Below are 17,801 nucleotides of genomic sequence, written 5' to 3'. Positions count from 1 at the left end.
GTCTCGCCCTCAGTTCGCTCCGGAGCCACTAATCAGGCACCGGCTTCCAAGGATATCGCTCACACTTTGGATTTCACTTCAAGGCCTTCACCCTCTTTTCTGACTAACACACCGACGGTACCGAGGGATACCCTTCAGGCCAGACTTAGACCCACTCCTAAGAAAAAGGCAAAAAGTCTCCATTCCACTACTCCTCCCCCTCCACAAACTAGAATGCTTAAAATGGTGCAAGATCTCATCACTTTCATCCGGATTAATTAGGCCACTCCAGCCAAAAGGAGAAAGGAACCTTCTCCAGACATCCATTTGGATTTAGACTCAGAGGAATCTGACTTCTCTGTTTTTGAAGAGGAAAATCCTCTTACTGCCTATGAAGACTCAGATGCAGAGGAATCTATTCCTTCTGCATCACCTCCGTAGGACTTTTCCTTTGGGGAAACCCTCCACACCCTCAGGGAACACTTCCAATGGGAATCAATGGAATTCCCTTAATCCAAGAAAAGACTAAGAGGGTTTCTGGACCTACCCCAGCAAAGGCCTCTGGCCATCCCACCCATCTTGGAGGTGGTAGATGATGTTTACCAAGAATCCAGCCTTACCCCTGACACCCTTCCACCTGCCCCCAGAAAACCTGACAGGTGCTACAGGGTACCTGACTCACATAAATTCCTCTACAGAAATCCTATAGCAGATCCAGAGGTGATTACTCAGGGACCTAGGGCAGTTAAGACTACCTCTGCAAAGAATCCTACTCCCTCAGACAAAGAATCCGGGGACTTAGACAGATGGGGTAAAAAAAGTATATACCTCTGCAACTTTAACTATAAGAGCTCTTAACTGTCAGTTCCATATGTTAAAATACCAACAGCACACTTTGGAACTTTTGAAACAGAAAATTTCTGCTTTACCAGATTAAAGAGATAGCAGAATTACTGCACTCTTCATCTCAGGTGGCAAAGCACTCCTTGCTCTGTGGACTCGATGCTCTAGAAGCTTCTAGCAGGGCAGCAATGACAGGCTCTGTTATCAGAAGACATGCATGGTTGAAGGAACAACCTCTCCTTGATCATGTCAAAGCTAAAATCATGGATTCACCTCTTGACAAAGAATGCTTGTTCAGACAGAAAACTGAAAAAGTACTTAAAAAGATGGAAGACAAACCAAAAACGATGCAGACTGTTAAAGATTTCCCTCAAGTACAACCTCCTAGGTTCAGCAGAAATTTTCCCTCTAAACACTGGTCCTTTCCTGCACCAAACAGGCAGGCATAAGGCAAAACCCATAGGGACAGACCCACTAGGGCTCAAACTCAGGTCAGCAAAGAACTAAACAGTGGCCCCCCTATAACTCTAGAGCAGGGAGATCAAAAACAACCCTGTATGCTAAAAACTCTCAATGACTACTTTTCCCATCTCTGCCTGCCTCCACCACATCAAAGCTAGGAGGAAGGCTATCTCTTTGTCAAGAAAATTGGAACTTTATAACAAAAGATCAATGGGTCTTATAAATCATTGCTCAGGGGTACAAATTCAATTTCTGAGAACTACCACCTCCAAAAGGGTACCCAGACCTACCTCCAAACCAGTGGGCAGAAGCACTAAAACAAGTGCAGAACCTAATAGCCCTAGGGGCAGTAGAACCTGTGCCTCCAGAACAAGTTGCAACAAGATTCTATTCCAGACTATTCCTTATTCCCAAGGAAACAGAGAACTTGGCATTCCATCCTAGACCTATCCTTTCTCAATACTTTCCTGGTAATCCCAAAATTCAAAATGCTTACCTTACAACATCTTCTACCAATGCTGCCAAACAAAGCTTGGATGGTCATCTTAGACCTGCACATTCTAGTAAGGGAATCATGCAGAAAATTCCTGCGCTTCAGAGCAGGATCACTACACTTTCAATTCTCTGCTTTGCATTTGGCTTATCTACTGCTCCCAGGGTATTCACCAAATGTCTAGATCCTGCCATTGCCTTTTGCAGGCAATGCAATGTACAGATTTACCCTTACCTGGACAACTGTCTCATCCAGGCAGACTGCAAGGAACTGCTCCTGCAGCACCTCTCATTTGTAAAAACCCTACTCACCTCTTTGTGGTTCACTATCAATGAAAGGAAATCAAAACAGACACCTACCAGGAAAATCATATTTCTGGGAGCCTTACTGGGCACAGAACAGCAAATGGACTTTCTGTCCCCAGAAAAAGAAAGTTTCCTACCAAAATACTTCACTACTCTGGCCTTCCAAACCCAGCTTTCTTCCAGGAATTTCCTGCAAGCTCTAGGATACATGGCCTCATGCATCCTCCTGGTACCTCTGGCCAGACTGCACATGAGGAAAATTCAGTGGTACCTAAAGAACCTATGGTGTCAACACTCTCAACCTCTGGACACCTCCCTACCTGTGATCCCTTGCATAAGATCAGGCTTCCTCTGGTGGGGCCAGGTCTGTGCACTGAACAAGGGACTTCCATTCACTCTCCGTTCATCAGACCACACCATAACTACAGATGCTTTGGGCATATCCTGGGGCCCCCACCTAGAAGGCAGATGTGCCCAAGGTCTCTGGGACGCTCAAATACTACCCTTGCTTATGAACCAAAAGGAAATGATGGCAGTGCAAAACTCTCTGGCATCCTTCAAACCCTACCTCAAACCAGGGATTCTTCTCATAAAAACAGACAATACCACAGTCATGTGGTACATCAACAAATAGGGCGGGACTCAATCTTGCCCCCTGTGCAGACTAGCCATGAACTTGTGGCTAGCAGCCTCATCCATGGGACTACATCTTATAGCCCAATACCTACCGGGCATCAACAACAGCCTAGCAGACCACTTAAGCAGAAACCTGCTGGACCCACACAAATGGCGAATCCACATAGACATTTTTCTGCAAATTACCCACACATGGGGGACCACCCAGGTCGACCTCTTTGCCTCTCATTTAAATCACCAAGTACAGAAATTCTGCACCAGGGAGTACCATCACCTGGCCTGGAAGGTCGATGCCCTGGCCCTCCCTTGGAATACCCTCTTTGTGTATGCATTCCTACCTCTTCCTCTCATTCCAAAAGTATTAATCAAGATAAGGAAGGAAAAACCAAAAGCAATACTCATTGCCCCAGATTGGCCCAGACAGCTTTGGTACCCACTGCTGTGCAGCCTATCTCTCCAGCCCCCCTGGCAGCTACCTCTGATACCTCACCTGCTATCCTGGGGGGGACAATGCTGCACCCAGACCTTCAGACACTCAAGCTCTCAGCATGGCTTACTCTACCATAACCAACAAGGAATCTATGCTAAGCAAGCAAGTCCTTGACATAATCACAGAAGCCAGAAGGTCCAGCACCAGAAAATCATATGCTGGAAAATGGAAAAGATTCTGCTCCTGGAGCCAGTCCAAGGGGGCAGACATTCATCTCTCCTCTGTTTCTCTTATTCTAGATTATCTGGCTGAGCTTCTTATTAAGAGTCTCTCCTTCTCCTCTTTAAAGATCCATGCCTCTGCCATCCCGGCACATTTTGATACAGAACAGCCATTGTTCTCCCACCCTCTTATCAAACAATTCCTTAGAGGAGTCTCTAATATCAGATCTCCCAGAAGACAGCCCACCCCAGCCTGGGATCTGAACTATGTTTTAGAAAAGCTTACTCTGCCCCCTTCGAGCCTGCAGCATCCTCAGAATTACAGTACCTCTCTTGGAAGACTGCCTTTCTCCTGGCTATCACTTCAGCCAGGAGAGTGTCAGAGCTTCAAGCTTTAATGGCCATTGAGCCATTTATCATCTTCCATGTAGACAGGGTCTCCCTGAGAACCAACCTCTCCTTCATACCAAAGATGTTTTTGGATGTTACCCTCAACCAGGCCATCCACCTGCCCACCTTCTTCCCTAACCCTCAGAACAAGGGGGAAATGATACTGCATTCTTTGGATGTCCACAGGCAACTCAGATTTTATCTGGATCGTACAAAGACATTCAGGAATACTGACCAGCTCTTGGTCAGCTTTAAAACAGGGGCACAGGGGAAATCAATATCCAAACAGACCATTTCCAAATGGATAGCACTCTGCACCCAATTTTGCTACTTCTTGCATGGAAAACCACCCCCTACGACCATCAGATCCCATTCCACTAGGGCAACCTCGACTTCCACAGCATTCCTTAGAGGGGTATCCACCAAGGACATCCTGGAAGCTGCCACATGGACTTCAGTCCACACCTTCACCTAGCATTACCATCTAAATCTATTCTCAAAAGCTAGGGCTGGGTTTGCCTCTGCAATTCTGTAGGGCATGCTCTCCCAATCTTAAGTTTCTATCAACCTTCCACCCTTCTCCTCAACTTTAGGAATCTTCCCAATGGTGAAGACTGCAGCAGTGAAACACGAAGAACATAGTACAGTTGTGTACACGTACCATAAATGTAGATGTTCAAGTATTTTCACTGCTGCAGTCATGCTTTCCCTCCCTTCTTGCCCCTGAAATCTGCTGTCCTTACAGAGACACATATTTCTATGGGGGTCACTTACCCCAGGACTAATAATAATTATTAAAAATTGGACATCTTTGGTTGATTAAGGTAAGAAAAACTGAAGTAATGGCAATGCCTGCTCTCCTTTATAGCTTGGACGACCTGACGTCACCCAGCAAGGACAGCAACCGATGCACAAAACCTTGACTCTGGTATTCGGACTGACTGAGGGCTAACAAAGTGTGGATAACCCCAATGGCGAACACTGTAGCAGTGAGAACACTCAAACATCTATATTTATGGTAAGTGTACACAACTGTACTTTCTTTATACTTATCACTCTTTCAATTGCTTCTTCATTGCAAGAGAATGCATTACCCTCCTTGGACTCCCCTACCCCTGAAGTATGTCAGTGGAAAATCAGTAAGTCTTGCATTCAATTTCAGGAAAAATGGGAGCTGATATCTGGCACCCATTCATGTAAAATATACATATATATGTGTGTATATATATATATATATATATATATATATATATATATATATATATATATATATATATATATATATATATATATATATATATATATATATATATATATATAAATACATATATATGTGTGTGTGTATATATATATATATATATATATATATATATATATATATATATATATATATATATATATATATATACATATATATATGTATATTATATATATATATATATATATATATGTATATTATATATATATATATATATAATATATATATATATATATATATATATAGAGAGAGAGAGAGAGAGAGAGAGTATACCTCTCAACTGTACAGATTTTTGTCCAGATTTCTTACTTTATGAGTTTAAGAGGTATTTGAGAGAGAGTCAGTTTAGTTTCTTTCTGCATCTGAAGTGTGCATAGTATAGGTCATGATGGAAATTCAGGTGAATGTAGAATTGTGTAGCGTTTGTTTGGAGTTCTACAACAGATTTAGTTATACAGCAGCTGTTTGCAGTGACAAGTTCAGATAAGCTCTTAGTCTAAATTTTCCTTTATGCAGTGTGCCTGTTTAAATCCACTAAGTTGTCATTTCTCTTTGTAAGTGTAAATCTGTTTGTCCATTTAGCTTTTTAACTATACTTTGCTTAATTTTGTCTGAAATAAAAAAAATGTATTACTCAGTTTAAAATGATTATAGCTGGTGGTTTATTTATTTGGTTAAATGTATGTGTATTGAACTGGGTGAACATTCCCTTTCACCTTTGGAAAAGTTGCTGCTCAAGCTATACTATACAATACACTTTACCAATATTTAACAGTCAGCATATTTTAAAAATAAACAGCAGCTCTGTTTTTGATTTGCTGCAGTGGTTTAACTACTAGTAGCATTATTGTAAAGGCAGGGAAGGGAACAGTGGTACTGGGTAGTTATAACTAACCTTCTCCAGGAGGATCATGTTTGTGTGTATCTGTGTGCAAAGTAATACTGGACAACATATAATTACTTTTTATAAGACTGACCATCTGCTTGAGTTGGTGATAGCTCAAGTGGATATAAAGAATCTCAGGAAACTTATTGAAAAAATAGTAGGGGTGCTTTATTAACATTTACATTCATTTTATACTATATATAAACTTTAAATCAATTATCTACACACACATTTTTTGCATTCATACTTAAAATTATTTACAAGTTATCAACAAAAAAGTAAATAGTGTGGGAAGAAATAGCCAGGGAATTGTTATGGCTAGGTCTGTATAGGCCCTAGGGCCGATAGCCTAGTACCAACCTATGAACCTATGAACTTGACTAAACAGTTGTTTTGTCATTCATTTTTCTTTTATATTTACCCTCTATCCTTCACCCTTTCTTCCACATCATTTTATTTCAGCTAATGCATCATCAACCTTCATTTTTTGTTATTTAACAAATTCTTACATCTTTTTTCACATTACCCATATTGTAACAGTATTTTATCCTGGTTTATCAATATTGCATTTATTTACTTTAACATATTTCCCATATAATATCATATTCATATTTATACTTGTAAATCCTTCCCATCTGTATTCATTTTCAAACTTTCCCTAAACTTCTTTATTTTTTTTTTGCAGTCCAAAAACAATGTTTTTTTGTTTCTTTTTCACTACAGTCAACACATTTTGTTTTCTCAATTGCTTTAGATTTCATATTCCCTTTCTCCAGTAACTTGATTAATAAAATTCTCCACAAAAAAGTCCTTTGCTTCAAAGCAAATTTAAAAATATTTTCTTTTGTCTTTTATTGCCTTTTTCATTATTTTTAATTATGTCTGTGGGTACACACATTTATCATGTTATGCCATCCATTTCTTTTCTCATCAACCTCACATCTAACTTAAATAATTTTATGCTATTGTCATATTGTTTTGCCCATTGTCTCCTTTTTTTCTGTTTTTCTTTCATCCTATCCATTTTTTATATTTTTCATATAGCACCTTAACTATAATTTATTTTCGTCTTTCTTTTACCCTTCTCATTACCCAAAATAAATGCATTGATGCTAAATGCAACACTGAAGTCTTTAAATTGAAAACACATTCTCCTTTTTTATTATAAATTATACCCTTTTTCACAAGGTTCAACCTTGAACCCCAAATGAAATGAAAAAATATTTAAGAACTGTTTTTCTCTTTGAATAGGAAATCTATATATGCCACCTAAATATGCTGTTTTTACTAATACATAAGTATTCAGGATATGTATTTTTTCTGAAATGATAAATACTTTTCCACCAAGCTAACATTTTTTATTTGCTCCATTATCTCTCTTTGATGACTTTATTACACATTCGTTCTCAGTGAATGTTACTCACAAAATTTTGATCTCCTTCCTTGTGAAATATATTCCATTTATTTTATCTTACCAGATCCTTACTTTTTATTTTGTTTAACTGGAGATCAGCTTTTTAACAGCTTTTAGTCCCTATTACCACTTTACTTAAGCATCACTTTTTTTATTATTAAAACTAAATCTCCTACATATGTCATTCATATCAGTAGTGTAACATTTCCTTCCATCTCTCATCTTTCTTTCCTCATTTTATACATGCATGTCTGTACAATTGCATCGATTTCTAATAAAGGGAAGCACACACTCATTAAGAATCCTTTTATCCCATCCATCTATTTATCATAACTCGTACTTTTGAATTTTCATAGCATTTTTTATTAAGGTATTTTTTTTCTCCTATGCCATATGCCTCTAAAATATACCACATTGCCTCATGGCTCACTTAGTCAAAGGTTTTAGCTATGTCACATGATATCAGTCTAACTTCTTCATTTTCTTTCAATACTTTTTTATCATAATTCACATTTCTTTCACTTTCCTTCCCTTTATACAATAGATCCTTTCTCTTGCAACCTCATCCAAATACTTTCTCCATCCTATTTTGTAGTATTTTCAAAAATATGTTACAATAAGCATCCCCTAGTATTATAGGCTTCTGATTTTTATATCTTTTCTTTCATCGTTTTTCCTTATAAATGTTATCACTCCACCACTTATGCCTTTTTCCATTATCCTTTATTTCCTTCATCCATTCATTTAATTAAAAAAAACCTTTCACCTGTATTAATTTCCTGGTAATACTCATACCTTATAGAATCTAATCCTGGCACTGATTCATTCTTAACTTCTTTTATCACTTTTTCTATTTTTTTCATTGTTATATCATTTTCTAAACAATACCTACTTTTGTAAGATATTTATATACTTTCCATTCTTCTTGCTCACACATTTACTCTTTCATATATTTTCACCACAAAATTTCTACCACCTCCTTAATATCTTCTTCTTTGTATTTTATGTCTCCTTTGCCATGTAAGATAGCACTCACCCTTCTGTCATTTTTACTTCTCTTCCTAAATAAGTAAAACCTCCTCATTCTTTCCTTTCATAAATTAATTTCTGTCTAACATCATTTTTACTTTATCTCTTCTCTTTCATACATCTGTTTTTCCATTTCCCTTATTTTGTCATTTCCTTGTTCTCTCTCTCTCATAATTCTGTAACATTGCTTTATATTTCATCTTATATCTTTTTTATTATTCTTATCACTTCTAGATATATTTTTATACTTTTGCTTATAGACTGTCCACCACCGTGTCCATTTTTTATAAAATGGTCTTTCCATAATAATTATTTTTATCTTATAATTTCTTCTTCTTTTAAATTCTGCAGTTACTCTCTTTATCTCTTTACCTCCTTTATTATTTCAGTGCCTTCCTCTATTTCACCCTACACTAATTTATGATCTGAAAACTGCACCATTTGTATTCCCGTTATTTCTTCCACATAGACTGTATAATGAGTTTCAGTCTTAAAATTTCCCCTTGTATATGTCCATTCTCTTTATTTACTACTTCTACATCTCTATATTACATTAATTCCCTTAACATCTTAATATCATATGTTGAATTTTTTCCTCTCTTTCCTTGGGTTACAGATAAAATCTCCTTCCATCAGTATTAACATTTTTACTAGCCCAATTTTTTTTTGATTTCTTCAAACAACTGTTTTCTCTCTGTCATAATAGTATATGCATAAATCATTATTAATTTTACACATTTTTGTCTCTTTTTCAAATCACATATCACCACACTTCCTGGTACTACTATTGCTACATAAATTATTTATTCAATTTTTTGTAAGAATTCCTATCCCAGAACATTCATTTCTTACAACCCAAACAATTTTCCTACTTTCATACTGTGGACATTCTTTCCCTTTTTTTCTTCTTGGTTAAATCTGCTATCTAGCAAGCAAAAACATACATTTTTTTTATTTTTTACACCATTGCACAACCACCAAACCTCTTATATCATTTCTAATGCTATTCTCATTTAATGCTAAAATTCCTATGCCATCCTTTTCCTTTTTTGTAAATGTTTTACTTCTAGATCTTACTTTTCTTTTCAAACTCCTAAGTCTCTTGCCAAATGTTTTTTTCACCTCTTATTCTTTTTTTGTCAGCAGTTCTCCCTCTTTGGTTTGGCCCTAGTACCTAACAAATCCTGTCTTATCATTCATAATTATTGCATTTGAAATATGTTAAATTTTTCCACCCTTAACATCCATTGTTACTGACGCTTCCCATCCTCAAGTCCATACATTTCTGTCATCACAATTTTTTTAGCTTCATGTACATTACTACATAGTGAAAGAAAAAGAACAGTTTTAACTTATGCACATCCATTTTCTATTTATTTTTTAAGTTGTAGTCCCAAACTCTGAAATAAATAGTCTATGTTGATACTTTATTTCTTTTTTAGTCTCAATCATAATTTTTTCCAGCAAGTTAAAGTTTTCAAATGTTACTTCACTATCATTTTCAGCTCCCAAATGAATGAATGCTCTTATGTCTTTAATGTTAAACCCTAGTGGCAAAATAATGTTATCCAACAGGCAGAGACATGGACTAAAACTAAATGTCAAGAAATGCATAATAGTATCCTTCGGGAAGTCATCCACCCCAGGTAACTAACATATTGACAACACACTCCAGTAGTCAGGGACTTAGGGACACACATAGATAGCAGTCTAGCCTTTGACCATCATGTGCCTACAGTAGTGAGGAAATCCTTCTATGTTGCACAACTTATAAACAAAGGTATGGCATCTAAGTCCAAGGAAGTCATTGCTCCACTGTATTTGGCATTTATTAGATCTATCATTGAGTACAATGTCCCCTTTGCTATGTACCTAATCAGGCATATCCAACAAGTGGAACATCCTCAGAGGTTCCTCGCTAAAAGAATACAGAACTTAAGAAAATGTCCTATGCAGACTGCCTCAATACTCTATCCCTGTATTCTGTATTCTACAGGCTTTTGAGGGGTGATCCATGCCTGACATACAAGACAGTCTCAGACCCCACTCTGATGGACTTCCTGCATATCTGCAAAATAAACAGCACCAGAATTACCCATTCTAAAGAATTAAACCTCACCTGTGATATAAATAGGACCTGCTGGAGGGACAGGTATGTATCCCAGAGATTATGCTGTCTCTGGACCAGGCTCCCCATTCATTTCCTCCCTAACCCAATTCAAGTGAAACCTGGACAATTGGATAGGATATATGGCTAGGCTTAAAAAGGCCCTGGTGGTCGTTAGCCTAGTAAACACCTATGAACCTATGAACATAATGTCACACCTGTTCATACTGCCATCACTTTTACTTTTTATTCTTACAACTTGTCATCTTCCCTGTGGCTGTTGAAAAAAGGCAAATGTTTTTCCCCTCACAGTTCCTTCTATTATTCTTCCTTGCATTGCAGCATCTGCATAAGTTCTTCTTTCTTGTAAGAAAAAAAAAACGTATTGCAGAGGTAAACCTTCAAAACTGGCTACTTCACCAGCCCAGAATACCTCCTTTGTTTTCCCTTCACCATCTACTGCACATGTTCCCAACCACTCAGTTTCTTCCTCCTTTAAAATTCTCTCCACCATGTCACTCCATTGCACTTCGTCTCCCTCCTTTGCCTCTACCTGGTTCATCAAATCTACTACTTATGTCTCCAGTTCTCCATTTTCCAACTTTGTAACAGTTATTTCTCTTCATTATCCTTCCTTCAGTAAGTTTTCTCCTGCTCCACTCACCAGCTCTTCTGTACCCTCCTCCATCTTAAAATTCCCGAAACTGCAGTAGCAGCCCTCTGGTGTCATATTGCAACTCCAGAGTATGTTACACCGCCTGTTCTTCAAAAGAGTAGGGGTAGTTCCCCATTGCTCTGGCCAAATTTCCCCTGTCAGTATGAACACCACCTTTGGTCTCCCATGAGAAAAGGACAGTAACCTAGTAGGACTAACCTGGTCAGTAAGGAGTAAATCACTCAATGAACGAATAAATAAATAAATAAATAAAATAACTAGAAGACAAAGAACTCAGTCTGATGTGGATGAAATCTTTGGGAGCCATTATATTGGTAGTCTATCATTTCAGATTGAAATGCTTATCTAGTATGTTAAGTGTTAGCTATTACTCAAGGCAGCATATACAAATACCATATTATCTTATGGCTAATTGTCCTACATATTATTTGGTGGTCAATGTCATGGATTATGAGACTAAATCCTGCCACATGTTAAGCTGACAATAGTGAGTGGATTATATGTACAGATATCACATAATAATTGCTATGGCTTAAAGGCCATAGTGAGCAATTTATATATGTGTATCTGTATTTAGATTTAGCCTTTTGACATAAGAGATAACTATTTATAGATAACAATGGGTGCATTGGTTAATGTTACTGCATCACATGTCATGAGACAATGGTTTGAGTTTTGGTTACTGTCTTTTTGGAGTTTACATGTCTGTGCATGTCAAATGGATTTCTTTTAACAATCCAGTGTCATCTCACTTACCAAAAAGTTGAAGCTTAGGAGGGCTGCCTACTCTAAACTATCCATGCATGCAGACTTTGCTGTTTTGACCCCAGGTCATGGTCACAAATTATCTTAAAGTATTAACCTGCTTATCCAGTTAACACATAGTTTGAAACATTATATCCAGTAATGGCAGGTGGTTAATCACCACAGCTTAACATAATAGATACAACACAGCTCAGGAAAAAAAATAGAAGTATGTATGTTCTGCTTCTGACATTCACAAGTTAGGATCTTATATGACAAATGACAACCCGTAGGTACAAAACACACTTCTTGGTGTACTTTATGTAGTCAAAAAACAGATTTTTAATGAAAAAGTATCATAAATTAACATGTTCTCTGCTACATATTTACTTATAGAATTATATTTCTGTAATAGGAAAGTAGTAATTGAAACCAAAAAAGTTATCATACCACAGTATCTCCAGTGTTTTATTTACTTTCAACATTTCAGCAAAACTTGCAGCAGCTTCATCTCCCAAGTCATTCTGAATTAACCTGAGAAAAAGAAAATATAACATTGTCAAATTATATTAATATTTTTGTAACCCAAACAATATTGTCAGTGACAGTTGTATATGAGTGTGAGTGCTATGGCTTGTTGCTCTTGATAGCATGCATAGCACATGTTATTCCTAGTCACTAAACACGATGAAGATGATAGGACTGGATCAGTATAATGTTATAATAGGGATTATACTGAGGGTACCTAAATGATTTGCCACTAGAAAGACTTGTCATCTCAGAACAAGAAGTGTGCCTAGAAAAATTACTTCTACACCGAAATCAATAAACTTCAAATAACTGGAGTCACAGCTACAACTACTGATTTACAACATGCAGCTCAGAAAAAAACTCACAGCCAAAAATTCTTTCAAACAAAAATTTAAGCTGGTTTAGGCAGTGAAGTCCATAACATTTATTGTCTGTAAGCATACATATAGGAAGTAGGAAAGCAATTAATGTTTATTTGACTCAGTATGTCACTTCTTCTCAAATCTGCATTATAGACAAAAAGGAATTCAGTATTTGTCCCTAATTTCTTATCAAAATATAAATGCTATGTTAAACACCTAAGTGTTTATAGCATACATACACACACACACACACACACACACACACACACACACACACACACACACACACACACACACACACACACATCTGCTTTTAATTTTACATAAAGCTAGAATGACCAGCATGAAATAGATTTGTATAGTCAGTAAACAGAATATTTATGAGTCATCTCTGACTCTGCCATCATGTGTTACTGGGGTGATGTTTCATGGCAGTGAGTTTCATCACTATGTAATGTATTGTGTGAGATTGTGGTACATTTCTTTTGTGCTTTTCCCTTTTTATTCATGGTTGTGTGTGGGGTTGTAATATATAATCTAGGGGATGTGGGAGTGCATGCAAACAAAATGATTTTTTGTGTTTTTTTATGTTTTTTTGGCTCACAGTTTTTCAGTATATAATTTGAGAAGAAAGGTGATCCGAAAGATAGTGCTTTATATTCGCGTAGGTAAACCATCATCACATTTTTCTTTGCAAATATTGAAACTTTTGAGAAATCGTTTGTATTTCTACATTTCCACAGTCTTAACTGAGAACAAATATTTTAATTAGTGAAGAGGACTTTAAATTATGGCATAGATAGTAATACAAATCAGTTGTTGATTCAGTGATGTAGTAGTAAGTATACCCATTCTGGTGTTTAACTTCATCACAGATCACTACATAATTACTGGATTAAAACTAAACACATTTTGCTTTTTTGCCACCAAAGACAGAAAATAGCAACTATTAATAAACAAAAGTGTCCATAATGAAATAAATACGAAACAGACTGTGCTTTTTAAATATATTTACTTCACTGCTGATACTGGAGTTGGATATGTGGGGACTGCTTGTCCAAACTGTGTTTGTGCAAATTTTCATTGGGGTCTGTCATTTTCCCCACATCCTAAACACATGTTGGAGGATGGAACTGGCTATCCTCTAAAGTTACCCATACGTGTGCATCTAGTACCAGTGTGTGTGTGTGTGTGTGTGTGTGTGTGTGTGTGTGTGTGTGTGTGTGTGTGTGTGTGTGTGTGTTTGTGTGTGTCTGTGTCTACGTCTGTGTGTTAGTGTAATGGAAAATGGGACACACACAAACAGCAAACACTCAAGCACATACAGGGAGAGGGACACATGCTTGTGCACACACACCCACGCACCTCAAGTCAAACAGACTGACAGACAGCCAGACACACACACACACACACACACACACACACACACACACACACACACACACACACACACACACACACACACACACACACACACTGCTTAAATTGCTTATAGGATATAGGTCCTAAAGTTTGTTTTATTATCCATAGAGAGGTCACAGAATACAGCAGCATCCCAGTATAAGAAAAGAATATTAACCATATGGGCAATATACTTTAATGGATGCTGCAGCTACTATTTCCTTTTGGACTACAGTACTACAGTGCTCTAAACTAGTGAAGGCAGTGGGGACTCAGACAAAGTGGTAGCAAGTTCAGGAAGGAGGAGTGGTTGTTGTCTTTGGCAACAGAGAAAATAGTGAATGACTTTTTTCCTTAAAGATTGCTCTTAGAAACATGATTATCAGAATTCGTATTAAGCATTACACTCCTCCAGCCTTACTTCACTCATATGAGAAATGCAAAGAGCTGGAGGCATTCAGAAATATAAAAATGAAGTAACAAAAGGAAACCATCTTCACAAATGACTAGGACTCCAGACGACTGTGGATACCTCTGTGATTATTTGTTCTATACAAATGATAGAAAGCTGTAAATCTGTAGTGTATGAAATTGGTACATGTATATGAGACTTGGTTGGACTAGTTTTGCCTTTCATTTGTTGTGAATTTTGGGGCATAGCTCATACCATTCTATGAATATTTTTGGGTTAGTACTGAATGTCTTGAATGAAAAGTGTGCACTTAGAAAAAAATAATTTGCTAATGAAATACTCTTCTCGCAGCTATTGTCACAGCTTTTATTTATATAGGCGTCTTCCAGTGAAGCAGATGCAACAATTATAGCTCTGCTATGTTTCCACAGCTGGAATCCAAAAATGAACTGAAAACAGCTGTGCAGCTTTATAGGCTAAAACTAGTACCAGTAGAGAGAAAATGTGATAAATGAACACTGCCAAACACGTTATGCTACACTAGTGCACAAGGACTGGTGTGTAAGCAGCTGCTTTTGTCATGTGAGGGTGGAAAGTTAAAGCAACCACGGTTCATATTACTTAAAATGAACATAAGGCATGAAAGACATCTTTCAGAGCTGTCACTGAGGCGCTGCTATTGTGTGACTGCTCTGGAATTCTTCATTTAAGGTTTTCACATTTGCTTCATTTTCTCTGTTTTCTGTTTTTAGTACAGTTTGATTTTAATTACATTTATTTTGCTTTACATTAGGCCAAGCTAGTAAAGATTTTTTTCATTCTCTGACTGCAAAGATATTAAATCTAGGTTATTTGTAGGAGGCGCTATGAGGCAGCTTTTATTATTTAAGCTTAGCAGAACAGGAAAAGTTTTAATCTTTTGTTGCTGCCACTGATCTTATGATTGCTGCTTTTGTATGACTAAATTTCCCACCCACCCATGCTTTTTCCGATGTGCTGTTAAATTCAGTTGCTCTTGAATGGTCAGCCTCTACTGTACACAGAGCCGGATCCAGCACAAGGCGACCTAGGCTGTTGTCTAGGGCCAGTGGCTGTGGGGCTGCCACAGTCTTTAATTTTAACTAAAAAAAAAAATATATATATATATATATATATATATATATATATATATATATGTTTCTTCTTTAAGGGAAGCACTTTGTGTCTGTGGGATTTCTTCATTTAAAGATGCATTCTTTGTCTGTGCATGTGTCTTCAGTGCAGCGCACACCGAGGATATATTGGAACTTCCTTTCTGGGAACAATTACTGCTGCTGCTTTCACACAAGATGTAAGAACTGCTGCCATTAACAACTGGGGAACTGCTACCTTTAATTTCTCAAGAACTTGGACTGTTTTTTGTTTGATTTCCCAAGCAAGAGAAAGGACTTCTTGGAATGCTAGATCGGGAGATGAGTAAGAGGTAAGGTGTGTGTGAAATGCCCTATTTAGGGATGGCAGGTTAGTTAATTAACTGCTCAGCCTACCTCTACCACAAGATGACAAGAGTCTTAATCCTCTGTACCAACTACCAAGCTGCTACAGTTAGTCATCAGGGGTGCATTTTCAAAGAATGTGAGTTTCAGTACATTTCCATGGAATGTGAATTTCAGTGCATTTTCAAGGAATATGAGTGTGATATAGGGAACACTGCCAGCCCAGCTATCTGAAATTTTGGAAATAATTCTATGTCATTTGTGAATATTGATATGATTTATACAGAGCTGTAATTACTCCCACATCCCAAAGACATGATGTAGGTGGATTGGACATTCTAAATTGGCCCTAGGCATGAGTGTGTGCATGTGTGTGCCTTCTGTGGAAGGTTGGGCGCTGGGCTGGCAACTTGACACCGTAAAACTCTACTGCCAATCATGAGCGGACAGGTGATCCGCTGTGGTGACCCCTAACTGGGAAAAAGTCAGAAGAAGAAGAAGATGTTATGTACTGAGCTAAAATGTATCCACAGTGTATCCTGCTGGAACATAGAAGATTAACCTGCAATACTTAAGAATAGTTGAGGTTAAGTTACATTATAGCTGGGCCATAAACAAAATATGTTATCTCTCAGTTTCAATTCAGTAGCAAACACAATGTCTAGAGCTAGAAGTTTTTGTATTGTCTTGAAAAAGAAATAATTACTAGGCTTGAGATGTGGAGGTGTTTTATTGCTTTATGACTTCTAGCAACTGCAAACATCTGAAGTGTATGTATTTTTCACACAGAGATGTTAAATTTTGGACACTGGGGGTTTAGCCTGGGAACTGAAGTCAGGTGACAAAAAGTGATGTCATCCAAGCTAACCCAGCAGTAATATTTGATATTGATTTAAGAAGAGACTGGACATTTTGTATTTTGTCTTGGACCTAGCAAGAGCATCCACTCATCATCATCATCTGCACTTGCCTTGCTCTGTAAGCAAGTTCTTAGGGCATAGTATCTCTTTTAGATATTGATAGTAATATAGTAAAGATTAGTTTATATGTTTTCTGTATTTATTTAAGACTGTTCTGCAATGTTGTTTTAGAATATTTCCTGTGATTTTAAACTCTGAAGTTACTGTGTTCATTGAGTATTGTCTTGTTCTTTTATTATCTATTGTTAAATGTATTTGAACCTATCGTTGTGGCTATTTGTGAGACATATTTAAGCTCTTAAAGTACTTGCATATCTATATAGTGACACTGTAGAGGCCACTCCAGTAGCCTTGCTTGGTCAGGCTAACATTTGGATTAATAGTAACATTACACAGTAGGATGGGACACCCTTTGCTAAGGGCCTTAAAGTAGTTGATAAAGAGTGGCTGGTGGCAGTCGAAATTATCTTATAGTCTGGGCAGAAGGGGGCATAGCTAGTAAATTTGTGCCAGCCTTTCCCAGGTGTGTGTGTATGTGTGTGTGTGTGTATGTGTGTGTGTGTGTGTGTTTGTGTGTGTAAATCAAATTTCAAAGTGTGTGTATGTCAGCTACTTGGGCACAGACATAAAGCACTGGTTGGACAGACAGGGTGCTAGAGGTCTTAGCTTGGCCACTCAGCTGAGATCTCAACTCTATAGCTGTGCCATTGGGGAGTTTTATTGGGGATCTGGAGAAAGGGGGAGAAACTAGCCCCAGACTGATTGTGATCTCTGTGTGCTCTTAAGGGAAATTGCACTTTACTGTGTGTGTACTTCTCATCCTTCCA

At 37.5% G+C, this 17,801-nt stretch overlaps 1 protein-coding gene across 1 annotated transcript in view; it reads right to left on the bottom strand.

Moving 5' to 3' along the window:
* LOC122796497 (nucleotide-binding oligomerization domain-containing protein 1-like) overlaps window positions 1-17,801 on the bottom strand; it is a 636,277-nt gene that overhangs the window by 109,593 nt on the left and 508,883 nt on the right. Inside the window, exon 9 of the mRNA XM_044065027.1 lies at window positions 12,324-12,407. Within this exon, the coding sequence (XP_043920962.1) occupies window positions 12,324-12,407 (84 nt within the window). The remainder of the gene's footprint in view (window positions 1-12,323; window positions 12,408-17,801) is intronic.

This window comes from Protopterus annectens, chromosome 3.part0, assembly GCF_019279795.1.
Source record: "Protopterus annectens isolate FY-2018-M chromosome 3.part0, PAN1.0, whole genome shotgun sequence".
Taxonomy (NCBI): Eukaryota; Metazoa; Chordata; order Ceratodontiformes; family Protopteridae; genus Protopterus; species Protopterus annectens.
Note: the sequence above shows the minus strand (reverse complement) of the source record. Positions and strands in the feature narration are given on the sequence as shown.